Genomic DNA, 27,032 nt, shown 5'->3' with positions numbered 1-27,032 from the left:
CTCTCCCCTCTCCGATCTCCTCTCTCCCCTCCGATCTCCTCTCTCCCCACTCCGATCTCCTCTCCCCCCTCCGATCTCCTCTCTCCCCCCTCCGATCTCCTCTCTCCCCCTCCGATCTTCTCTACCCCCTCCGATCTCCTCTCTCCCCCTCCGATCTCCTCTCTCCCCCTCCGATCCCCTCTCCCCACTCCGATCTCCTCTCTCCCCCTCCGATCTCCTCACCCCCCTCCGATCTCCTCTCTCCCCCCTCCGATCTCCTCTCTGCCCCCTCCGATCTTCTCTATCCCCTCCGATCTCCTCTCTCCCACCTCCGATCTCCTCTCCCCCCTCCGATCTCCTCTCTCCCCCCTCCGATCTCCTCTCTCCCCCCTCCGATCTCCTCTCCCCTCTCCGATCTCCTCTCTCCCCTCCGATCTCCTCTCTCCCCACTCCGATCTCCTCTCTCCCCCTCCGATCTCCTCTCCCCCCTCCGATCTCCTCTCTCCCCCCTCCGATCTCCTCTCTCCCCCTCCGATCTCCTTTCTCCCCCCTCCGATCTCCTCTCCCCCTCCGATCTCCTCCCTCCCCCTCCGATCTCCTCTCTCCCCCTCCGATCTCCTCTCTCCCCTCCGATCTCCTCTCTCCCACCTCCGATCTCCTCTCTCCCCCCTCCGATCTCCTCTCTCCCCCCTCCGATCTTCTCTACCCCCTCCGATCTCCTCTCTCCCCCTCCGATCTCCTCCCTCCCCCCTCCGATCTCCTCTCTCCCCCCTCCGATCTTCTCTACCCCCTCCGATCTCCTCTCTCCCCCCTCCGATCTCCTCTCTCCCCCCTCCGATCTCCTCTCTCCCCCCTCCGATCTTCTCTACCCCCTCCGATCTCCTCTCTGCCCCCTCCGATCTCCTCTCCCCCCTCCGATCTCCTCTCTGCCCCTCCGATCTCCTCTCCCTCCTCCGATCTGCTCTCTCCCCCTCCGATCTCCTCTCCCCCCTCCGATCTCCTCTCTCCCCCTCCAATCTCCTCTCTTCCCCCTCCGATCTCCTCTCCCCCTCCGATCTCCTCTCTCCCCCGTCCGATCTCCTCTCTGCCCCCTCCGATCTCCTCTCTCCCCTCCGATCTCCTCTCCCCCCTCCGATCTCCTCTCCCCCCTCCAATCTCCTCTCTCCCCCTCCGATCTCCTCTGCCTCCTCCGATCTCCTCTCCCCCCTCCGATCTCCTCTCTCCCCACTCCGCTCTCCTCTCCCCCGCTCCGATCTCCTCTCTCCCCCTCCGATCTCCTCTCCCCCCTCCGATCTCCTCTCCCCCCTCCGATCTCCTCTCTCCCCACTCCGCTCTCCTCTTCCCCGCTCCGATCTCCTCTCCCCCGTCCGATCTCCTCTCACCCCCCCTCCGATCTCTCCTCTCCCCCCACCGATCTCTCCTCTCCCCCCTCCGATCTCCTCTCCCCCCTCCGATCTCCTCTCTCCCCCTCCGATCTCCTCTCTCCCCCCTCCGATCTCCTCTTCCCCCTCTGATCTCCTCTCTCCCCCCTCCGATCTCCTCTCCCCCTCCGATCTCCTCTCTCCCCCCTCTGATCTCCTCTCTCCCCCCTCCGATCTCTTCTCTCCCCCCTCCAATCTCCTCTCTCCCCCCTCAGATCATCTTTCTGCCCCCCACCCCCTGATCTCCCCTCTCCCCCCTTCGATCTCCTCTCTTCCCACTCCGAGCTCCTAACCTTCTCCAGGCATGATCCAAGCTGTTAGGAAACTGCTGGCAACAGGTAGGAAATGCTTCAGGTCGCAGGGTCCGGCTCGGCGAATGCACGACCGCAACATTGGGTGCGCAAGTGCGGCTCCGGGGGTGGAGGTGGGGGGTGCGTGGTGTTTGGTCTCGGCCCACAGGCACATTCACAGTGCACTTTAAGATGGATGTCAAGGCCTTGGAGCAGGTGTAGAAGAGATTTACTAGATTGGTACCAGTGAATGACTCGAGTGTAAAGAATGCAGATGAAACGAAATTTGGCAAAGTAGTAGATAGTAATGAGGAGAGTTATGTAAGAATTCGCAATAGTTTACAGTTCTGAAGATTATTTTTTTTGATTAAAGAATCCCTGGGCGTGGTGCTTTTAAATTTCCAGGGATAAAAATGGCTGTCATCACATGGCCGAAGACAAAGGACAATGCTTTGTTTACAAAGCAATTGAATGCTATTAGCATTTGTTTGTATATCGAGTGGATACATCTAAACTGCAGAAGAGATTTTTGTATCTTGAATGGGGTCCGTTTAAGAACTGAATGGATCTAAATCACCTAGCATTCTGGACAATAGAGCAGTTGTATTTCCCTTTTGTTTCAGCCCAGGGAGCTCCGGAAGACACATTAACCCAGTCCAACCACTCTGAGTTAGCCAATCACAGCTTTCTCTTGTGTATTGGACCCTTTGGGTGGGGAATTTTGCACACAGCCCTTGCAGGGCAGAACGGCAGGGGCCTCACCAGGTATAAAGATAGCTGCTGAGAAGCTATCTCTCTCTCTTACTTTGCTGGACCACAGGTGAGCAGGGTGTTCTGACTCCTCAACAAGGCAACCTAGCAGGAGTTAGGGGTGGTGATTTGAGGGTAATTGCTAAGATTGTTTGAGTAACATTGTAGCCATTGTATCCCTCGTTTTCGCCGTCTGCAACCCCGTTATATAGCTTTACTATAATTACTGTGTTCGTGTGGTATAGTTTATTCTTTTGATCGTAGTTTATTTAGGTAATAAAACTTGATTTTTCTCTCATCCAAACCACTTGTCCGTTTTAATATCATTAATTATAAGTTCCTCCACTCAGAACTGAAGGAGGGGTAGCGATTCGAAACCGCTGTTTGTAAATTGGTTTAGAGTGCAGCAGCAAAAGGGCTGCTGACCAGGTGAATTACCGTAAACTAGGTAAAAGGTTGGAATTGGTCAGGGCTCAGAGGCAAAGGCTGCTGGCCAGGTTAAATTACCATAAACCAGTTAAAAGATGCCCCCCTTACAAATGGCGAGCCAGGTAGGAGTGGAGGCAGTTTTTCATTTAATAAGTGGTCTGGATCTGGAGAAAGCATCAGCTCTTGTTTCTCTCATTGTTTTCAGTATGTGGGTAGCCCTGCGGATGTTAGCAGCAGTGTGTAGGCTGACCTATCAGGATATAGGTGGCTGGGCTAGGAAGGGTGAGAAGAGAGTGCAGGAGGAGGTTAAAGATGACAAGAATCGGGAGTCCCAGCTTGAAAAATGCCAGGCGGAGGTAGAACGCCTCAGAGAAGTGTATGAGGCCAGAGCTAGTGGTATGAGGGTGCGGGAAGAGAATGCACGCCTCACACTAGAGGTCACGAAATGCCAGGCATTTATAGAGCACCTTGTGCAGGAAGTCACAGAGGCGAGGGACAGAGAGATGAGGCTAAAAGAGGAGAATGCACACCTCACCCAAGAAGCTAGCGAGGGAGAGAGCCATGCGAGAAACGAGATAGAATCCCTAAAGCACCAAATCACTGAGGCCAGGGAAAATGAGATGAGACTGCGGGAAGAGAATGCCAGGTTTGGTGAAGCAGTTCATGGCCCCTGTAGGGCAGAGATAGAAAGCCTTAACGTGGCCTTAAAGGCATCAAAGGGAATGATTTGCGTGATCAGCCCGAAGGCAGATCAGCTGGATTTTACTGGCAGCCCAAATCAAACTGCCCCAGAGGCAACACCCAGGGAAAGGCTGGCTAGGGAATTAGAGACCCCAAGACGGCAGCCCACAGCTCCGGGTCTTGAGGAGCTCTGGCAGCGAGGAGGGGTGGAAAATGGGGTGGTAGGAGAACACCAGCAGGTCCCGCTAGGCAGGCGTGGACCAGGACCAGTGTACCCCCTCCAACAACGGAGGTACGGTCCACCCATGAGGAGTGAGCCTGAGAATAGGAATCCTCAGCCTACAGCAAGCTCAAGTTCACAGGCAAGCACTGTGGCTTGTGTGGGGGGAGGAGCCATTCATGTTCAGAGTAAGCTGTTTAAGCAGGGGAACAGGGAAGAAGAGTTCTGGGACCCCTGTAGAGCAGGTCCAGTAGCAGAAATCCGGGACAAGGGAGGCACACAGGGGATAGTTTTGGCCCCAGAAAAAAGGCAGGTCCAAAATTCCCCAGTTAAAGCCACCTGGGTGAGGGAACATGATTTTGCTGTCCATGCAAGTTCAAGTTCACCGCCTGTAAAGACAGGCATTGTGGCCTGTTTAAAGGGACCAGCTTCTCAGCCAGCTTCTAGAGTGGTCCCCCCCATGATGTGGGAACCTGGGGGGGGCAGGGATAGCAATCCCTCTTGCAGGAGACATGGGGGGGGGAGCTGACACCAGGTTTTAAACATGGGGAGGAAAATTTCCAGCCACCAGCAGTGGGTGGTGAGAGTACACTTGCCCCCAGCACAGGAGTGGGCATGGGAAGAGCAGACAAACTCAGAGAGAGATTTGCACCGGCAGGCTGCCAGGTACTTTATACAGTGCAGGCTATTTGGACATGGGGGAGAAGATTCCCAGCCAGCTGGGGCTGTGACCCAAGCTCAGGGTCCGCCAGACAAAGTTTCCCCCATAGAGACACACCTCAGAAGGTCTCAGCGGGTGCCCCAGCCTAAGAAAGCATGGTCACCCACTTTACAGTGGAGTAGGGCAGTCTCCCGAGCCAGGGAGAAGCCAGAGAACAGAAGCCCCCACTCAACAGCCATAAGCTGCGACGACCAGAGACAGGAGGCAGTCCAGCTTCGCTGCAGCCAGCAGCAATCTGCGACAGTGCCAGGGATTAGCCTGGCCGTCCGGAGACGGGCGGCATTTGTATTATAGCTATGTGTGTGTATATAGCGTGCTTTTAAGGTGTATTTTAAGTTTGTTGACATAACTAGTTTCAAGTTTAAGTTTACATGTGTGCCAAATGTTTGTATTTTTGGTCCGAGGTCGAGGGACCTGACCATGTCTCCACCTAGGGCAGCAGGTCCGTGAGACCTGGCTGCATGTCCTTTTAAGTTTTTACAGGAGTTTGGAAAATGAAGCAGCCATGTTTGCCCAGCCCGAGCTGGGCATCGAATGAAGATATGGAGACAGAATGTTGGGGATCACCTCGCCACTGGACGAATCCAGGAGAACCCGCAGCGATCTTCGGGAAAAACGGACAGGGTCCTGAGGAACTTGCCTACTCCTCCTACGGGGAGGAGATGGCCCCAACTGGGTGGGGCACGGCCCCCAACCCAGCACTATCCTGACCGAAGTTCACTTGCGGGGAGACCTCGCTGTTGAGGAGTCATGATGGGGAAGCGCGGGCGCCTTGTCACATAGGGACGCATTCCCCGGGGGTGGGTGGTGATGGCCCGGGTAGGATTGTAAGGGAGGGGGAGACCCAAGAGTCGCGTGGGTGTGGTCGGGGGAGGAAGGAACTCACCCGGGGGCCCACGGGCAAAGTGAGTGTAAGTGTGGCTGGGAAGGATTAGTGGGTGGCCGGATCAGTGTGGGGCCAGGGAGAGCCGCCACACAGGCACCCATCATATTCTACAGCCAATCGAGGGTAGGTGGGAGGGGGAAAGACTGGGAGTCGAGATCCCATGCTCCCTGGTCTCGGTCTGTGCTAAGGTATATTTTAAACAGGAAGGGTACCCCGCCTCCACAAAAGGACAAGGGAACGGCTCGGGGCTGGCGGAGCAGACTGGTCTGTAAATCCATTCTGCCTGTTTTCAAGTTTAAGATGATCAAAGGGGGGTGGAAGGTACTTTTACTGCCCGAGTGGGAGGAGTAATGCCCACTCGAATTTCGCGACCCATCATCAGCACGTGATGATCAGTGTTCATTTAAGCATGTTGTTTCATGATTTTTTGTATTTTGTGTTGCAGCCCCAAGTTGAGCAGAGGCGTAGGATCCTCTCCGTGCTTGGGACCAGTTTGTGACAACTCCAAGTTGAGCAGAGGCGTAGGACCCTCTCCGTGCTTGGGATCATTTTGATTACATTGTGCAACTAAGATTGCAACATTTTGTAATAACTTATGATGTAAAAAAGTGATTGTAAATTTGGTTTACACTGTATAATTTTACAAGCGTGTAGGGGTATGAGACCCCTTCTTGAAAACTGAAGTATCTGTAAGATGCCTACCGTACCATGGTTTTTTTCTTGAATTTAAGGGTAATAGATGGGACGGGGATCAGTGACAGATAGCTATTAGGTAAATACAGGGGATGGTTGTTTGTGAGGGGTCAGAAATTATTGCTCATTTCTTCAAGAGGATACTACAAGCAAGCTGGAAGTATCCAAGGGCGGACTGTAAGAATTTGCAATAATCTACAGTTCTGAAGATTAATTTTTTTGATTAAAGAATCCCTGGGCGTTGTGCTTTTAAATTTCCAGGGATAAAAATGTCTGTCACCACATGGCCGAGTGGATACATCTAAACTGCAGAAGAGACTTTTGTATCTTGAATGGGATCCGTTTAAGAACTGAATGGGTTTTTAAATCACCTAGCATTCTGGACAATAGAGCAGTTGTATTTCCCTTTTGTTTCAGCCCAGGGAGCTCCGGAAGACACATTAACCCAGTCCAACCACTCTGAGTTAGCCAATCACAGTTTTCTCTTGTGTATTGGACCCTTTGGGTGGGGAATTTTGCACACAGCCCTTGCAGGGCAGAACAGCAGGGCCTCACCAGGTATAAAAGATAGCTGCTGAGAAGCTATCTCTTCTCTTCTCTTTACTTCGCTGGACCACAGGTGAGCAGGGTGTTCTGACTCCGCAACAAGGCAACCTAGCAGGAGTTAGGGGTGGTGATTTGAGGGTAATTGCTAAGATTGTTTAAGTAACATTGTAGCCATTGTATCCCTCGTTTTCGCCGTCTGCAACCCCGTTATATAGTTTTACTGTAATTACTGTGCTCGTGTGGTATAGTTTATTCTTTTGATTGTAGTTTATTTAGGTAATAAAACTTGATTTTTCTCTCATCCAAACCACTTGTCCATTTTAATATCATTAATTATAAGTTCCTCCACTCAGAACTGAAGGAGGGGTAGCGATTCGAAACCGCTGTTTGTAAATTGGTTTAGAGTGCAGCAGCAAAAGGGCTGCTGACCAGGTGAATTACCGTAAACTAGGTAAAAGGTTGGAATTGGTCAGAGCTCAGAGGCAAAGGCTGCTGGCCAGGTTAAATTACCATAAACCAGTTAAAAGATGCCCCCCTTACAAATGGCGAGCCAGGTAGGAGTGGAGGCAGTTTTTGATTTAATAAGTGGTCTGGATCTGGAGAAAGCATCGGCTCTTGTTTCTCTCATTGTTTTCAGTATGTGGGTAGCCCTGCGGATGTTAGCAGCAGCGTGTAGGCTGACCTATCAGGGCATAGGTGGTTGGGTTAGGAAGGGTGAGAAGAGGGTGCAGGAGGAGGTTAAAGATGCCAAGAATCGGGAGTCCCAGCTTGAAAAATGCCAGGCGGAGGTAGAACGCCTCAGAGAGGTGTATGAGGCCAGAGCTAGTGGAGTGAGGGTGCGGGAAGAGAATACACGACTCACACTAGTGGTCACGAAATGCCAGGCATTTATAGAGCACCTTGTGCAGGAACTCACAGAGGCGAGGGACAGAGAGATGAGGCTACAAGAGGAGAATGCACACCTCACCCAAGAAGCTAGCGAGGGAGAGAGCCATGCGAGAAATGAGATAGAATCCCTAAAGCACCAAATCACTGAGGCCAGGGAAAATGAGATGAGACTGCGGGAAGAGAATGCCAGGTTTGGTGAAGCAGATCATGGCCCCTGTAGGGCAGAGATAGAAAGCCTTAACGTGGCCTTAAAGGTAGCAAGGGGATGAATTGTGTGATCAGCCCGAAGGCAGGTCAGCTGGATTTTACTGGCAGCCCAAATCAAACCGCCCCAGAGGCAACACCCAGGGAAAGGCTGGCTAGGGAATTAGAGACCCTAAGACCGCAGCCCACAGCTCCGAGTCTTGAGGAGCTCTGGCAGCGAGGAGGGGTGGAAAATGGGGTGGTAGGAGAACACCAGCAGGTCCCGCTAGGCAGGCGGGGACCAGGACCAGTGTACCCCCTCCAACAACAGAGGTACAGTCCACCCATGAGGAGTGAGCCTGAGAATAGGAATCCTCAGCCCACAGCAAGTTCGAGTTCACAGGCAAGCACTGTGGCTTGTGTGGGGGGAGGAGCCATTCATGTTCAGAGTAAGCTGTTTAAGCAGGGGAAAAGGGAAGGAGAGTTCTGGGACCCCTGTAGAGCAGGTCCAGTAGCAGAAATCCAGGACAAGGGAGGCACACAGGGGATAGTTTTGGCCCCAGAAAAAAGGCAGGTCCAAAATTCCCCAGTTAAAGCCACCTGGGTGAGGGAACATGAGTTTGCTGTCCATGCAAATTCAAGTTCACCACCTGTAAAGACAGGCACTGTGGCCTGTTTAGAGGGACCAGCTTCTCAGCCAGCTTCTAGAGTGGTCCCCCCCATGATGTGGGACCCTGGGGGGGCAGGAATAGCAATCCCTTTTGCAGGAGACATAGTGGGGGGAGCTGACACCAGGTTTTAAACATGGGGAGGAAAATTTCCAGCCAGCAGCAGCGGGTGGTGAGAGTATACCTGCCCCCAGCACAGGAGTGGGCAGGGAAGAGCAGACAAACTCAGAGAGAGATTTGCACCGGCAGGCTGCCAGGTACTTTACACAGTGCGGGCTATTTGGACATGGGGAGAAGATTCCCAGCCAGCTGGGGCTGTGACCCAAGCTCAGGGTCCGCCAGACAAAGTTTCCCCCATAGAGACACCCCTCAGAAGGTCTCAGCGGGTGCCCCAGCCTAAGAAAGCATGGTCACCCACTTTACAGTGGAGTAGGGCAGTCTCCCGAGCCAGGGAGAAGCCAGAGAACAGAGGCCCCCACTCAACAGCCATAAGCTGCGACGACCAGAGACAGGAGGCAGTCCAGCTTCGCTGCAGCCAGCAGCAATCTGCGACAGTGCCAGAGATTAGCCTGGCCGTCCGGAGATGCGCGGCATTTGTATTGTAGCTATGTGTTTGTATATAGCGTGCTTTTAAGGTGTATTTTATGTTTGTTGACATAACTAGTTTCAAGTTTAAGTTTAAAGAGTTTAAGTTTACATGTGTGCCAAATGTTTGTATTTTTGGTCCGAGGTCGAGGGACCCGACCATGTCTCCACCTAAGGCAGCAGGTCCGTGAGACCTGGCTGCATGTCCTTTTAAGTTTTTACAGGAGATTGGAAAATGAAGCAGCCATGTTCGCCCAGCCTGAGCTGGGCATCGAATGAAGATATGGAGACAGAATGTTGGGGATCACCTCGCCACTGGACGAATCCAGGAGAACCCGTAGCGATCTTCGGGAAAAACGGACAGGGTCTGGAGGAACTTGCCTACTCCTCCTACGGGGAGGAGATGGCCCCAACTGGGTGGGGCATGGCCCCCAACCCAGCACTATCCTGACCGAAGTTCACTTGCGGGAGACCTCGCTGTTGAGGAGTCATGATGGGGAAGCGCGGGCGCCTTGTCACATAGGGATGCGTTCCCCGGGGGTGGGTGGTGATGGCCCGGGTAGGATTGTAAGGGAGGGGGAGGCCCAAGAGTCGCGTGGGTGTGGTCGGGGGAGGAAGGAACTCACCCGGGGTCCCACGGGAAAAGTGAGTGTAAGTGTGGCTGGGAAGGATTAGTGGGTGGCCGGATCAGTGTGGGGCCAGGGAGAGCCGCCACACAGGCACCCATCATATTCTACAGCCAATCGAGGGTAGATGGGAGGGGGAAAGACTGGGAGTCGAGATCCCATGCTCCCTGGTCTCGGTCTTTGCTAAGGTATATTTTAAACAGGAAGGGTACCCCGCCTCCACAAAAGGACAAGGGAACGGCTCGGGGCTGGCGGAGCAGACTGGTCTGTAAATTCATTCTGCCTGTTTTAAAGTTTAAGATGATCAAAGGGGGGTGGAAGGTACTTTTACTGCCCGAGTGGGAGGAGTAATGACCACTCGAATTTCGCGACCCATCATCAGCACGTGATGATCAGTGTTCATTTAAGCATGTTGTTTCATGATTTTTTATATTTTGTGTTGCAGCCCCAAGTTGAGCAGAGTCGTAGGATCCTCTCCGTGCTTGGGACCAGTTTGTGACAACTCCAAGTTGAGCAGAGGCGTAGGACCCTCTCCGTGCTTGGGATCATTTTGATTACATTGTGCAACTAAGATTGCAACATTTTGTAATAACTTATGATGTAAAAAAGTGATTGTAAATTTGGTTTACACTGTATAATTTTACAAGCGTGTAGGGGTATGAGACCCCTTCTTGAAAACTGAAGTATCTGTAAGATGCCTACCGTACCATAGGTTTTTTCTTGAATTTAAGGGGAATAGATGGGACGGGGATCAGTGACAGATAGCTATTAGGTAAATACAGGGGATGGTTGTTTGTGAGGGGTCAGAAATTATTGCTCATTTCTTCAAGAGGATACTACAAGCAAGCTGGAAGTATCCAAGGGCGGACTGTAAGAATTTGCAATAATCTACAGTTCTGAAGATTAATTTTTTTGATTAAAGAATCCCTGGGCGTTGTGCTTTTAAATTTCCAGGGATAAAAATGTCTGTCACCACATGGCCGAGTGGATACATCTAAACTGCAGAAGAGACTTTTGTATCTTGAATGGGATCCGTTTAAGAACTGAATGGGTTTTTAAATCACCTAGCATTCTGGACAATAGAGCAGTTGTATTTCCCTTTTGTTTCAGCCCAGGGAGCTCCGGAAGACACATTAACCCAGTCCAACCACTCTGAGTTAGCCAATCACAGCTTTCTCTTGTGTATTGGACCCTTTGGGTGGGGAATTTTGCACACAGCCCTTGCAGGGCAGAACAGCAGGACCTCACCAGGTATAAAAGATAGCTGCTGAGAAGCTATCTCTTCTCTTCTCTTTACTTCGCTGGACCACAGGTGAGCAGGGTGTTCTGACTCCGCAACAAGGCAACCTAGCAGGAGTTAGGGGTGGTGATTTGAGGGTAATTGCTAAGATTGTTTAAGTAACATTGTAGCCATTGTATCCCTCGTTTTCGCCGTCTGCAACCCCGTTATATAGTTTTACTGTAATTACTGTGCTCGTGTGGTATAGTTTATTCTTTTGATTGTAGTTTATTTAGGTAATAAAACTTGATTTTTCTCTCATCCAAACCACTTGTCCATTTTAATATCATTAATTATAAGTTCCTCCACTCAGAACTGAAGGAGGGGTAGCGATTCGAAACTGCTGTTTGTAAATTGGTTTAGAGTGCAGCAGCAAAAGGGCTGCTGACCAGGTGAATTACCGTAAACTAGGTAAAAGGTTGGAATTGGTCAGAGCTCAGAGGCAAAGGCTGCTGGCCAGGTTAAATTACCATAAACCAGTTAATAGATGCCCCCCTTACAAATGGCGAGCCAGGTAGGAGTGGAGGCAGTTTTTGATTTAATAAGTGGTCTGGATCTGGAGAAAGCATCGGCTCTTGTTTCTCTCATTGTTTTCAGTATGTGGGTAGCCCTGCGGATGTTAGCAGCAGCGTGTAGGCTGACCTATCAGGGCATAGGTGGCTGGGTTAGGAAGGGTGAGAAGAGAGTGCAGGAGGAGGTTAAAGATGCCAAGAATCGGGAGTCCCAGCTTGAAAAATGCCAGGTGGAGGTAGAACGCCTCAGAGAGGTGTATGAGGCCAGAGCTAGTGGTATGAGGGTGCTGGAAGAGAATACACGACTCACACTAGTGGTCACGAAATGCCAGGCATTTATAGAGCACCTTGTGCAGGAAGTCACAGAGGCGAGGGACAGAGAGATGAGGCTACAAGAGGAGAATGCACACCTCACCCAAGAAGCTAGTGAGGGAGAGAGCCATGCGAGAAATGAGATAGAATCCCTAAAGCACCAAATCACTGAGGCCAGGGAAAATGAGATGAGGCTGCGGGAAGAGAATGCCAGGTTTGGTGAAGCAGATCATGGCCCCTGTAGGGCAGAGATAGAAAGCCTTAGCGTGGCCTTAAAGGTAGCAAGGGGACGAATTGTGTGATCAGCCCGAAGGCAGGTCAGCTGGATTTTACTGGCAGCCCAAATCAAACCGCCCCAGAGGCAACACCCAGGGAAAGACTGGCTAGGGAATTAGAGACCCTAAGACTGCAGCCCACAGCTCCGAGTCTTGAGGAGCTCTGGCAGCGAGGAGGGGTGGAAAATGGGGTGGTAGGAGAACACCAGCAGGTCCCGCTAGGCAGGCGGGGACCAGGACCAGTGTACCCACTCCAACAACGGAGGAACGGTCCACCCATGAGGAGTGAGCCTGAGAATAGGAATCCTCAGCCCACAGCAAGTTCGAGTTCACAGGCAAGCACTGTGGCTTGTGTGGGGGGAGGAGCCATTCATGTTCAGAGTAAGCTGTTTAAGCAGGGGAAAAGGGAAGGAGAGTTCTGGGACCCCTGTAGAGCAGGTCCAGTAGCAGAAATCCGGGACAAGGGAGGCACGCAGGGGATAGTTTTGGCCCCAGAAAAAAGGCAGGTCCAAAATTCCCCAGTTAAAGCCACCTGGGTGAGGGAACATGATTTTGCTGTCCATGCAAGTTCAAGTTCACCGCCTGTAAAGACAGGCATTGTGGCCTGTTTAAAGGGACCAGCTTCTCAGCCAGCTTCTAGAGTGGTCCCCCCCATGATGTGGGACCCTGGGGGGGCAGGGATAGCAATCCCTCTTGCAGGAGACATAGGGGGGGAGCTGACACCAGGTTTTAAACATGGGGAGGAAAATTTCCAGCCAGCAGCAGCGGGTGGTGAGAGTATACCTGCCCCCAGCACAGGAGTGGGCAGGGAAGAGCAGACAAACTCAGAGAGAGATTTGCACCGGCAGGCTGCCAGGTACTTTACACAGTGCGGGCTATTTGGACATGGGGAGAAGATTCCCAGCCAGCTGGGGCTGTGACCCAAGCTCAGGATCCGCCAGACAAAGTTTCCCCCATAGAGACACCCCTCAGAAGGTCTCAGCGGGTGCCATAGCCTAAGAAAGCATGGTCACCCACTTTACAGTGGAGTAGGGCAGTCTCCCGAGCCAGGGAGAAGCCAGAGAACAGAGGCCCCCACTCAACAGCCATAAGCTGCGACGACCAGAGACAGGAGGCAGTCCAGCTTCGCTGCAGCCAGCAGCAATCTGCGACAGTGCCAGAAATTAGCCTGGCCGTCCGGAGATGGGCGGCATTTGTATTGTAGCTATGTGTTTGTATATAGCGTGCTTTTAAGGTGTATTTTATGTTTGTTGACATAACTAGTTTCAAGTTTAAGTTTAAAGAGTTTAAGTTTACATGTGTGCCAAATGTTTGTATTTTTGGTCCGAGGTCGAGGGACCCGACCATGTCTCCACCTAAGGCAGCAGGTCCGTGAGACCTGGCTGCATGTCCTTTTAAGTTTTTACAGGAGATTGGAAAATGAAGCAGCCATGTTCGCCCAGCCCGAGCTGGGCATCGAATGAAGATATGGAGACAGAATGTTGGGGATCACCTCGCCACTGGACGAATCCAGGAGAACCCGCAGCGATCTTCGGGAAAAACGGACAGGGTCTGGAGGAACTTGCCTACTCCTCCTATGGGGAGGAGATGGCCCCAACTGGGTGGGGCACGGCCCCCAACCCAGCACTATCCTGACCGAAGTTCACTTGCGGGAGACCTCGCTGTTGAGGAGTCATGATGGGGAAGCGCGGGCGCCTTGTCACATAGGGACGCGTTCCCCGGGGGTGGGTGGTGATGGCCCGGGTAGGATTGTAAGGGAGGGGGAGACCCAAGAGTCGCGTGGGTGTGGTCGGGGGAGGAAGGAGCTCACCCGGGGGCCCACGGGCAAAGTGAGTGTCAGTGTGGCTGGGAAGGATTAGTGGGTGGCCAGATCAGTGTGGGGCCAGGGAGAGCCGCCACACAGGCACCCATCATATTCTACAGCCAATCGAGGGTAGATGGGAGGGGGAAAGACTGGGAGTCATGAGATCCCATACTCCCCGGTCTCGGTCTGTGCTAAGGTATATTTTAAACAGGAAGGGCACCCCGCCTCCACAAAAGGACAAGGGAACGGCTCGGGGCTGGCGGAGCAGACTGGTCTGTAAATCCATTCTGCCTGTTTTCAAGTTTAAGATGATCAAAGGGGGGTGGAAGGTACTTTTACTGCCCGAGTGGGAGGAGCAATGCCCACTCGAATTTCGCGACCCATCATCAGCACGTGATGATCAGTGTTCATTTAAGCATGTTGTTTCATGATTTTTTGTATTTTGTGTTGCAGCCCCAAGTTGAGCAGAGGCGTAGGATCCTCTCCGTGCTTGGGACCAGTTTGTGACAACTCCAAGTTGAGCAGAGGCGTAGGACCCTCTCCGTGCTTGGGATCATTTTGATTACATTGTGCAACTAAGATTGCAACATTTTGTAATAACTTATGATGTAAAAAAGTGATTGTAAATTTGGTTTACACTGTATAATTTTACAAGCGTGTAGGGGTATGAGACCCCTTCTTGAAAACTGAAGTATCTGTAAGATGCCTACCGTACCATGGTTTTTTTCTTGAATTTAAGGGGAATAGATGGGACGGGGATCAGTGACAGATAGCTATTAGGTAAATACAGGGGATGGTTGTTTGTGAGGGGTCAGAAATTATTGCTCATTTCTTCAAGAGGATACTACAAGCAAGCTGGAAGTATCCAAGGGCGGACTGTAAGAATTTGCAATAATCTACAGTTCTGAAGATTAATTTTTTTGATTAAAGAATCCCTGGGCGTTGTGCTTTTAAATTTCCAGGGATAAAAATGTCTGTCACCACATGGCCGAGTGGATACATCTAAACTGCAGAAGAGACTTTTGTATCTTGAATGGGATCCGTTTAAGAACTGAATGGGTTTTTAAATCACCTAGCATTCTGGACAATAGAGCAGTTGTATTTCCCTTTTGTTTCAGCCCAGGGAGCTCCGGAAGACACATTAACCCAGTCCAACCACTCTGAGTTAGCCAATCACAGCTTTCTCTTGTGTATTGGACCCTTTGGGTGGGGAATTTTGCACACAGCCCTTGCAGGGCAGAACAGCAGGACCTCACCAGGTATAAAAGATAGCTGCTGAGAAGCTATCTCTTCTCTTCTCTTTACTTCGCTGGACCACAGGTGAGCAGGGTGTTCTGACTCTGCAACAAGGCAACCTAGCAGGAGTTAGGGGTGGTGATTTGAGGGTAATTGCTAAGAATGTTTAAGTAACATTGTAGCCATTGTATCCCTCGCTTTCGCCGTCTGCAACCCCGTTATATAGTTTTACTGTAATTACTGTGCTCGTGTGGTATAGTTTATTCTTTTGATTGTAGTTTATTTAGGTAATAAAACTTGATTTTTCTCTCATCCAAACCACTTGTCCATTTTAATATCATTAATTATAAGTTCCTCCACTCAGAACTGAAGGAGGGGTAGCGTTTCGAAACCGCTGTTTGTAAATTGGTTTAGAGTGCAGCAGCAAAAGGGCTGCTGACCAGGTGAATTACCGTAAACTAGGTAAAAGGTTGGAATTGGTCAGAGCTCAGAGGCAAAGGCTGCTGGCCAGGTTAAATTACCATAAACCAGTTAATAGATGCCCCCCTTACAAATGGCGAGCCAGGTAGGAGTGGAGGCAGTTTTTGATTTAATAAGTGGTCTGGATCTGGAGAAAGCATCGGCTCTTGTTTCTCTCGTTGTTTTCAGTATGTGGGTAGCCCTGCGGATGTTAGCAGCAGCGTGTAGGCTGACCTATCAGGGCATAGGTGGCTGGGTTAGGAAGGGTGAGAAGAGGGTGCAGGAGGAGGTTAAAGATGCCAAGAATCGGGAGTCCCAGCTTGAAAAATGCCAGGCGGAGGTAGAACGCCTCAGAGAGGTGTATGAGGCCAGAGCTAGTGGTATGAGGGTGTGGGAAGAGAATACACAACTCACACTAGTGGTCACGAAATACCAGGCATTTATCGAGCACCTTGTGAAGGAAGTCACAGAGGCGAGGGACAGAGAGATGAGGCTACAAGAGGAGAATGCACACCTCACCCAAGAAGCTAGCGAGGGAGAGAGCCATGCGAGAAATGAGATAGAATCCCTAAAGCACCAAATCACTGAGGCCAGGGAAAATGAGATGAGACTGCGGGAAGAGAATGCCAGGTTTGGTGAAGCAGATCATGGCCCCTGTAGGGCAGAGATAGAAAGCCTTAACGTGGCCTTAAAGGTAGCAAGGGGATGAATTGTGTGATCAGCCCGAAGGCAGGTCAGCTGGATTTTACTGGCAGCCCAAATCAAACCGCCCCAGAGGCAACACCCAGGGAAAGGCTGGCTAGGGAATTAGAGACCCTAAGACCGCAGCCCACAGCTCTGAGTCTTGAGGAGCTCTGGCAGCGAGGAGGGGTGGAAAATTGGGTGGTAGGAGAACACCAGCAGGTCCCGCTAGGCAGGCGGGGACCAGGACCAGTGTACCCCCTCCAACAACGGAGGTACGTTCCACCCATGAGGAGTGAGCCTGAGAATAGGAATCCTCAGCCCACAGCAAGTTCGAGTTCACAGGCAAGCACTGTGGCTTGTGTGGGGGGAGGAGCCATTCATGTTCAGAGTAAGCTGTTTAAGCAGGGGAAAAGGGAAGGAGAGTTCTGGGACCCCTGTAGAGCAGGTCCAGTAGCAGAAATCCGGGACAAGGGAGGCACACAAGGGATAGTTTTGGCCCCAGAAAAAAGGCAGGTCCAAAATTCCCCAGTTAAAGCCACCTGGGTGAGGGAACATGAGTTTGCTGTCCATGCAAATTCAAGTTCACCACCGGTAAAGACAGGCACTGTGGCCTGTTTAGAGGGACCAGCTTCTCAGCCAGCTTCTAGAGTGGTCCCCCCAATGATGTGGGACCCTGGGGGGGCAGGGATAGCAATCCCTCTTGCAGGAGACATAGGGGGGAGCTGACACCAGGTTTTAAACATGGGGAGGAAAATTTCCAGCCAGCAGCAGCGGGTGGTGAGAGTATACCTGCCCCCAGCACAGGAGTGGGCAGGGAAGAGCAGACAAACTCAGAGAGAGATTTGCACCGGCAGGCTGCCAGGTACTTTACACAGTGCGGGCTATTTGGACATGGGGAGAAGATTCCCAGCCAGCTGGGGCTGTGACCCAAGCTCAGGGTCCGCCAGACAAAGTTTCCCCCATAGAGACACCCCTCAGAAGGTCTCAGCGGGTGCCCCAGCCTAAGAAAGCATGGTCACCCACTTTACAGTGGAGTAGGGCAGTCTCCCGAGCCAGGGAGAAGCCAGAGAACAGAGGCCCCCACTCAACAGCCATAAGCTGCGACGACCAGAGACAGGAGGCAGTCCAGCTTCGCTGCAGCCAGCAGCAATCTGCGACAGTGCCAGAGATTAGCCTGGCCGTCCGGAGATGCGCGGCATTTGTATTGTAGCTATGTGTTTGTATATAGCGTGCTTTTAAGGTGTATTTTATGTTTGTTGACATAACTAGTTTCAAGTTTAAGTTTAAAGAGTTTAAGTTTACATGTGTGCCAAATGTTTGTATTTTTGGTCCGAGGTCGAGGGACCCGACCATGTCTCCACCTAAGGCAGCAGGTCCGTGAGACCTGGCTGCATGTCCTTTTAAGTTTTTACAGGAGATTGGAAAATGAAGCAGCCATGTTCGCCCAGCCCGAGCTGGGCATCGAATGAAGATATGGAGACAGAATGTTGGGGATCACCTCGCCACTGGACGAATTCAGGAGAACCCGCAGCGATCTTCGGGAAAAACGGACAGGGTCTGGAGGAACTTGCCTACTCCTCCTACGGGGAGGAGATGGCCCCAACTGGGTGGGGCATGGCCCCCAACCCAGCACTATCCTGACCGAAGTTCACTTGCGGGAGACCTCGCTGTTGAGGAGTCATGATGGGGAAGCGCGGGCGCCTTGTCACATAGGGACGCGTTCCCCGGGGGTGGGTGGTGATGGCCCGGGTAGGATTGTAAGGGAGGGGGAGACCCAAGAGTCTCGTGGGTGTGGTCGGGGGAGGAAGGAACTCACCCGGGGGCCCACGGGCAAAGTGAGTGTCAGTGTGGCTGGGAAGGATTAGTGGGTGGCCAGATCAGTGTGGGGCCAGGGAGAGCCGCCACACAGGCACCCATCATATTCTACAGCCAATCGAGGGTAGATGGGAGGGGGAAAGACTGGGAGTCATGAGATCCCATACTCCCCGGTCTCGGTCTGTGCTAAGGTATATTTTAAACAGGAAGGGCACCCCGCCTCCACAAAAGGACAAGGGAATGGCTCGGGGCTGGCGGAGCAGACTGGTCTGTAAATCCATTCTGCCTGTTTTCAAGTTTAAGATGATCAAAGGGGGGTGGAAGGTACTTTTACTGCCCGAGTGGGAGGAGCAATGCCCACTCGAATTTCGTGACCCATCATCAGCACGTGATGATCAGTGTTCATTTAAGCATGTTGTTTCATGATTTTTTGTATTTTGTGTTGCAGCCCCAAGTTGAGCAGAGGCGTAGGATCCTCTCCGTGCTTGGGACCAGTTTGTGACAACTCCAAGTTGAGCAGAGGCGTAGGACCCTCTCCGTGCTTGGGATCATTTTGATTACATTGTGCAACTAAGATTGCAACATTTTGTAATAACTTATGATGTAAAAAAGTGATTGTAAATTTGGTTTACACTGTATAATTTTACAAGCGTGTAGGGTAATGAGACCCCTTCTTGAAAACTGAAGTATCTGTAAGATGCCTACCGTACCATGGTTTTTTTCTTGAATTTAAGGGGAATAGATGGGACGGGGATCAGTGACAGATAGCTATTAGGTAAATACAGGGGATGGTTGTTTGTGAGGGGTCAGAAATTATTGCTCATTTCTTCAAGAGGATACTACAAGCAAGCTGGAAGTATCCAAGGGCGGACTGTAAGAATTTGCAATAATCTACAGTTCTGAAGATTAATTTTTTTGATTAAAGAATCCCTGGGCGTTGTGCTTTTAAATTTCCAGGGATAAAAATGTCTTTCACCACATGGCCGAGTGGATACATCTAAACTGCAGAAGAGACTTTTGTATCTTGAATGGGATCCGTTTAAGAACTGAATGGGTTTTTAAATCACCTAGCATTCTGGACAATAGAGCAGTTGTATTTCCCTTTTGTTTCAGCCCAGGGAGCTCCGGAAGACACAATAACCCAGTCCAACCACTCTGAGTTAGCCAATCACAGCTTTCTCTTGTGTATTGGACCCTTTGGGTGGGGAATTTTGCACACAGCCCTTGCAGGGCAGAACAGCAGGACCTCACCAGGTATAAAAGATAGCTGCTGAGAAGCTATCTCTTCTCTTCTCTTTACTTCGCTGGACCACAGGTGAGCAGGGTGTTCTGACTCCGCAACAAGGCAACCTAGCAGGAGTTAGGGGTGGTGATTTGAGGGTAATTTCTAAGATTGTTTAAGTAACATTGTAGCCATTGTATCCCTCGTTTTTGCCGTCTGCAACCCCGTTATATAGTTTTACTGTAATTACTGTGCTCGTGTGGTATAGTTTATTCTTTTGATTGTAGTTTATTTAGGTAATAAAACTTGATTTTTCTCTCATCCAAACCACTTCTCCGTTTTAATATCATTATAATTATAAGTTCCTCCACTCAGAACTGAAGGAGGGGTAGTGATTCGAAACCGCTGTTTGTAAATTGGTTTAGAGTGCAGGTGAATTACCGTAAACTAGGTAAAAGGTTGGAATTGGTCAGGGCTCAGAGGCAAAGGCTGCTGGCCAGGTTAAATTACCATAAACCAGTTAAAAGATGCCCCCCTTACAGTTATAGGCTTCAGGATGACAAACAGGATGGTGAAATGGGCAGAAGCAGGGCCGATGGAGTTCAATGCAGGGAAGTCTGAAGTGATGCACTTTGGGAGGTGTAATATGGAAAGACAGTTTACTATAAATGGTGCAATTTGTAAAGTGTAGATGAGCAGAGAGACCTTGGTGTCTATTTCACGGGCTTTCTTTCAGAGGCCAGTGTCGGGAGGAGCAGAGACCGGCGTTACAGTGAGTACTTAAACTCACTTTCGCGGGCTTTTTTTCAGAACCTTACCAATCTCACCGACCGGCGGCGGCGTTCCGGAGCCACATCACGATTCAAAAAGTGACATGGGCAGTTGATTGGGTGAGTATGGCCAGGTGAGTATTTATACTACACTATAGTTTGACAGTTAAGATTAATAGTTTATAAAATTTAGAAGGTCATAAATTTTGTGGATATAGTTTCTAAGGTCTCTGTTGTGTATCGGGGAGTGCTGGTAACAAGGGCCCTTGAGTATATCATTTAATTGTAGTGTAATTAGTGGTATTGATTTGATTTATTTTAATTTGAATTAATTAAAGGGTAAGTCATGGCAGGACAGCTCAGCCCTGTGGCATGCTCCTCCTGCACTATGTGGGAAATCAGGGACACTTTCTATGTCCCTGACGGCCATGTGTGCGGGAAGTGAATCCAGCTGCAGCTACTGACAGACCGCATTGCGGTGCTGGAGCTGCGAATAGATACATACTGGAGCATTCCCGATGCTGAGGACATCGTGGAAAGCACGTTTAGGGAGTTGGTCACACCGCAGGTAAAGGCTGCACAGGCAGGAAGGGAATCGGTGACCACCAGGCAGAGTAGTAGGCGCATGCAGGTAGTGCAGGGATCCCCTGTGCCCACCTCCCTCTCAAACAGATAAATGGATATTGTTGGGGGAGATGGCTTATCAGGGGAAGGCAGCAGCAGCCAACTTCCTGGTACCATGGGTGGTTCTGCTGTACAGGACGGGAGGAAAAAGAGCGGGAGATCTATAGTGATAGGGGATTCTATTGTAAGGGGAATAGATAGGCGTTTCTGCGGCTGCAAACAAGACTCCAGGATGGTATGTTGCCTCTCTGGTGCAAGGGTCAAGGATGTCTCGGGGCGGCTGCAGTGTATTCTTGAGGGGGAGGGTGAACAACCAGTTGTCGTGGTGCATATAGGTACCAACGATATAGGTAAAAACCGGGATGAGGTCCTAAAAACTGAATATAGGGAGTTAGGAGGCAAATTAAAAAATAGGACCTCAAAGGTAGTAATCTCAGGATTGCTACCAGTGTCACATGCTAGTCAGAGTAGAAATAGAAGAATATTTCAGATGAATACGTGGCTAGAGGAATGGTGCAAGGGGGAGGGATTCAAATTCCTGGGACATTGGAACCGGTTCTGGGGGAGGTGGAACCAATACAAACTGGATGGTTTGCACCTGGGCGGGATGGGACCGATGTCCTCAGGGGAGTGTTTGCTAGTGCTGTTGGGGAGGGTTTAAACTAAAATGGCAGGGGGTTGGGAACCTAAGCAGTGAGACAGAGCAAAGGGAAACAAAGATAGAAACAAAAGACAGGAAGGAGAAAAGCAAAAGTGGAAGGCAGAGAAATCAAGGGTGTAAATCAAACAGGGCTACAGGAAATAATAATTCTAAAAAGATTAAGAGTGTTAAAAAAACAAGCCTGAAGGCTTTGTGTCTTAATGCGAGGAGCATTCGTAATAAGGTGGATGAATTAGCTGCGCAAATAGATGTAAATGGATATGATGTAATAGGAATTATGGAGACATGGCTCCAGGGTGACCAAGGCTGGGAATTCAACATCCAGGGGTAATCAATATTCAGGAAGGACAGGCATAAAGGAAAAGGAGGTGGGGTAGCATTGCTGGTTAAAGAAGAGATTAACACAATAGTAAGGAAGGATATTAGCTCTGATGATGTGGAATCTGTATAGGTAGAGCTGAGAAATACCAAGGGGCAGAAAATGTTAGTGGGAGTTGTATACAGGCCTCCAAAGAGTAATGCGGAGGTTGGGGATGGCATTAAATGGGAAATTAGAGACACGTGCAATAAGAGCACAGCAGTTATCATGGGTGACTTTAATCTACATATAGATTGGGCTAACCAAATTAGTAACAATACTGTGGAGGAGGAATTCCTAGAGTGTATACGGGATGGTTTCCTGGACCAATATGTCGAGGAACCAACTAGAGATCAGGCCATCTTAGACTGGGTATTATGTAATGAGAAAGGAATAATTAGCAATGTTGTTGTGCGAGGCCCCTTGGGTCGGAGCAATCATAATATGATAGAATTCTTCATTAAGATGGAGAGTGAAGTAGCTGACTCAGAGACTAGGGTCCTGAATTTAAATAAAGGAAACTACGATGGTATGAGGAGCAATTTGGCTAGGATAGATTGTTACTTAAAGGGTTGATGGTGGATAGGCAATGGCAAACATTTAAAGATCGCATGGATGAACTACAGAATTTGTTCAACCCTGTTTGGCATAAAAATAAAACAAAAAAGGTGACTCAACCGTGGCTAACAAGGGAAATTAAGGATAGCATAAGATCCAAGGAGAGGACATATAAATTGGCCAGGAAATGCAGCAAACCTGAGGATTGGGAGCAGTTTAGGATCAACAATGGAGGTCAAAAGGATTAATTAAGAAGAGGAAAATAGAGTATGTGAGTAAGCTTGCAGGGAACATAAAAACTGACTGTAAAAGCTTTTATAGATATGTGAAGAAAAAAAGATTGGTGAAGTCAAGCGTAGTTCCCTTGCAGTCAGAATCAGGGGAATTTAATCATAATCATAATCATAATCAACTTTTATTGTCATTGTTAGTGCACAGGTGCAGTACAACGAAATGTAGGCTGGCGGCTCCCGAGAGTGTACATTTAGATTAAGACATTTAAACTTTCAACATACATTTGGCTTGTAATACTTTAACATAAACATAACCATAATAAAGTGCATTGGCAGATGTGCAGGCTTTAGAGTTTATTTGTGGAGTTCAGTAGGATGACAGCCCTGGGAAAGAAGCTGTTCCTAAATCTGGTCGTACGGGTGCGAATGCATCTGTAGCGTCTCCCAGATGGCAGGAGGGCGAACAGACTGTGGCTCGGGTGGGTAGGGTCTTTGATGATGGACTGTGACCTCTGTAAACAGCGTTTCTGATATATGTGCTCTATGGTCGGTAGAACAAATGGGGAACAAAGAAATGGCAGAACAATTATATACAAATTTTGGTTCTGTCTTCATAAAGGAGGACACAAATATCCTTCCAGAGATGTCGGGAAACATTGGGTCTAATGAGAGGGAGGAACTGGAAGAAATCAGTATTTGTAGGGAAATGGTGTTAGGGAAATTGACGGGATTGAAGGCCGATAAATCCCCAGAGCCTGATAATCTACATCCTAGGGTGCTTAAGGAAGTGGCCCTAGAAATAGTAGATGCATTGCTGGTCATTGTCCAAAATTCTATAGACTCTGGAATAGTTCCCATGGATTGGAGGGTAGCTAATGTAACCCCACTGTTTAAAAAAGGTGGTAGAGAGAAAATGGGGAATTACAGACCGGTAAGCCTAACATCGGTAGTGGGGAAAATGCTAGAGTCCATTATAAAAGATGTAATAGCAGAGCACTTGGTAAACAGTGACAGGATCGGACAAAGTTAACATGGATTTGCAAAAGGTAAATCATGCTTGACTAATCTACTGGAATTTTTTGAGGATGTAACTGGTAGAATAGATAAGGGAGAACCATTGGATGTGGTGTATTTGGACTTTCAGAAGGCTTTCGATAAGGTCCATCATAAGAGATTAGTGTGCAAAGTTAAAGCACATGGGATTGTGGGTAAGGTATTGACTTGGATAGAGAACTGGTTGGCAGACAGGAAGCAAAGAGTTGGAATAAACGGGTCTTTTTCCGAGTGGCAGGCAGTGACCAGTGGGGTACCGCAGGGATCGGTGCTAGGACCCCAGCTATTCACAATATATATTAATGATCTAGACGAGGGAACTAGATGTAATATCTCCAAGTTTGCAGACGACACAAAGCTGGGTGGGCGTGTGTGCTGTGAGGAGGATGCAGAGAAACTCCAGTATGATTTGGACAGGTTGTGTGATTGGGCAGATGCATGGCAGATGCAGTATAATGTGGATAAATGCGAGGTTATCCACTTTGGTGGCAAAAACAGGAAGACAGATTATTATCTGAACGGCAATAGATTGGGAGAAGGGGAAGTGCAACGAGACCTGGGTGTCCTTGTGCACCAGTTGCTGAAGGTAAGCATGCAGGTGCAGCAGACGGTTAAGAAGGCAACTGGTATGTTGGCCTTAATAGCGAGAGGGTTCAAGTACAGGAGCAAAGATGTCTTGCTACAGTTGTACAGGGCCTTGGTGAGACCACATCTTGAGTATTGTGTGCAGTTTTGGTCGCCTTAGCTGAGGAAGGATGTTCTTGCCATGGAGGGAGTGCAGCGAAGATTCACCAGGCTGATACCTGGGATGGCAGGAATGACGGCAGAGAGTGGTGAACCTGTGGAATTCTCTACCACAGAAGGCAGTTGAGGCCAACTTATTAAACATGTTCAAGAAGGAATTAGATATATTTCTTAAGGCTAAAGGGATCAAGGGATATGGGGAGAAGGCAGGGACAGGGTACTGAATTTGGATGATCAGCCATGATCTCATTGAATGGCGGAGCAGGCTCGAGGGGCCGAATGGCCTACTCCTGCTCCTATCTTCTATGTTTCTATGTTTCTATATACACACATCCTTAAAGATGGCGGGCGAGTTGATCAGGTGATTAAAACAGCGAATGGGTTACTTGGGTTTATAACTAGAGGAATAGAAAATAAAATCAAAGTGATCCTGCTCGAACTTTATAAATCACTGGCTGGGCCTCAGCTGGAGTTTAGTGGACAATTCGGGGAACCACACTTCAGGAAGGATGTAAAGGCCTTGGAATGGGTACAGAGGAGTTTCCCAGGATGTTACCAGGGATGAGGGACTTCAGTTATGAGGAGAGGTTGGAAAAGCTCGGACTGTTCTCCTTGGAACAGAGAAGGTGAGGTAATCTAATAGAGGTTTTCAAGATGATGAGAGGTTTTGATAGAGTCGAGAGAGAAAAACTATTCCCTCTGGTGAGTGGGTCAATAACCAGAGGTCACAGATTTAAAATCATTGACAAAAGATCTAGAGGGGAGATGAGGAGAAATGTTTTTCACTGAGTTGTTGGGATTGGGAATGCTCGACCTGAGCAGGTGGTGGAAGCTGATTCCATCAAGAATTTTAAAAGGGAGTCGGATGGTTCTGGAGGATGAGGAACTCACAGGATTACAGACATAAAGCGGGGATGTGGGACTGAGCACCACTGCTCGTTCAAAGAGCCGGCACAGGCACGATGGGCCGAATGGCCTCCTTCTGTGCTGTAAGTCTGGACGATTCTATGAGGGACTTCAGTTATTTGGAGGGACTGGAGAAGCTGGGATTGTTCTCCTTAGAGCAGAGAAGGTTAAGAGGAGATTTAGTAGAGATGGTTATAATCATGAATGGTTTTGATAAAGTAAATAAGGAGAAACTGTTCCCAGTGGCAGAAGGGTCAGTATCCAGAGGACACAGATTTAAGGTATTTGGCAAAAGAACCAGAGGGGACATGAGGAAAACACTTTTACACAGCGAGTTGTTGTGATCAGGAGTAAGTTGCCTGAAAGGGTGGAAGCAGATTAAATAATAACTTTCAAGAGGGAATTGGATAAATACTTGAAGTGGAAAATGTGCATGGCTAAGGGCTAAGAGCGGGGAGTGAGATTAATGGGAGAGCTCGTTCAAAGAGCCAGCGCAGGCACAATGGGCCGAATGGCCTCCTGCTGTTCTGTAACATTTGATGATTCTACACATTAGTTTCTCCAGTTAATAGGAAAGTGCTGACTTACCCTCAGCTCCCAGACTCAGGTCATCCTCAAAACTCACACCAAGGGCATCTGTAGGAAAACCAGGGAGACCATCAATAGACACAACAACAACTTGCATTTATGTAGCACCTTTAATGTACCACTCCAGGGACTTGAGCCCATAAAGCTAGGCTGACACTCCAGTGCAGTGCTGAGGGAGTGCTGCACTGTCGGCGGTGCCGTCTTTCAGGTGAGGCGTTAAACTGAGGCTCCGTCTGCTCTCTCAGGTGGACGTAAAAGATCCCATGGCACTATTTTTGAAGAAGAACAGAGGAGTTCTCCCCAGTGTCCTGGGGCCAATATTTATCCCTCAACCAACATCACTGAAACAGATTATCTGGTCATTATCACGTTGCTGTTTGTGGGAGCTTGCTGTGTTTCCTACATTACAACAGTGACTCCACTTCAAAAGTACTTCATTGACTGTAAAGTGCTTTGAGATGTCTGGTGGTCATGAAAGGCGCTATATAAATGCAAGTCTATCTTTCTTTCTTTTTACCAAAACATCCAAGGCGCTTCACAAGAGCGTTATTGACACTGAGCCACAGGAAGGAGCTCTCAGGACAGATGATCGAAAGCTTGGTCAAAGATGTAAGTTTTAAGGAGTGTTATAAGGGAGGGGAGAAAGGGAGAGAGGTGGAGAGGTTTAGGGAGGGAATTCCAGAGCTTAGGGTCTTGGCAGCTGAAGGCACGGCCGCCAATGGTGGAGCGATGAAAATCAGGGATGCGCAAGAGGCCAGAATTGGAGGAGCCCAGAGATCTCAGGAGGGGTTGTAGGATTGGAGCAGGTTACAGAGATAGGGAGTGGTGAGGCCATGGAGGGATTTGAACACAAGGATAAGGATTTTAAAACTGAGACATTGGGCTGGATTTTCTCAATGGAGACGAGTTGGAGGCAGGACTGCTGCTTGTCGTGTCAATGTCCCGCCTCCATCCTCGTCTGACCAACCAACGGGATTGGCCTGCGGGCTCAGCAGGCCAATTAGGGGGGAAGTCACTGACAGAGCATGTCAATGTCAGACGTGCCACCTGTCAAGACTTCTTGAAAGAAGAAATGTCAGCATTTGACAGCTCTGTGAAGCTGTCAAACACTGACATTCTCTATAGTTTGATGAGGCCTTGTGTTCAGGACTCATCAAACCTTTCAACTTTGTCGATTTCAGATGGCTGCTGGGTTGGAGGATCCAACAGCCAGTCTGTGAAATTGACAAGGAAGATGTTGGGTCTCCCGATCCAGAGTGGATGAAGGCTGCAGGAAGAAAACAAGGTAAGTGAACATTTTTTTACACTTAACACTTACACTTACATACTTACCACTCCACACTTGTACCCATCACTCACCTCTACATCTTACT

At 49.5% G+C, this 27,032-nt stretch overlaps 1 protein-coding gene across 1 annotated transcript in view; it reads right to left on the bottom strand.

The window, feature by feature from the left end:
• Positions 1–27,032, bottom strand: part of tespa1 (thymocyte expressed, positive selection associated 1) — a 203,269-nt gene that overhangs the window by 64,518 nt on the left and 111,719 nt on the right. The window contains exon 5 of the mRNA XM_085968213.1: positions 25,660–25,707. Within this exon, the coding sequence (XP_085824339.1) occupies positions 25,660–25,707 (48 nt within the window). The remainder of the gene's footprint in view (positions 1–25,659; positions 25,708–27,032) is intronic.

This window comes from Somniosus microcephalus, chromosome 26 (genome assembly GCF_052327205.1).
Source record: "Somniosus microcephalus isolate GS21.2 chromosome 26, FLI_Smic_1.0, whole genome shotgun sequence".
NCBI classification, from domain to species: Eukaryota; Metazoa; Chordata; class Chondrichthyes; order Squaliformes; family Somniosidae; genus Somniosus; species Somniosus microcephalus.
Note: the sequence above shows the minus strand (reverse complement) of the source record. Positions and strands in the feature narration are given on the sequence as shown.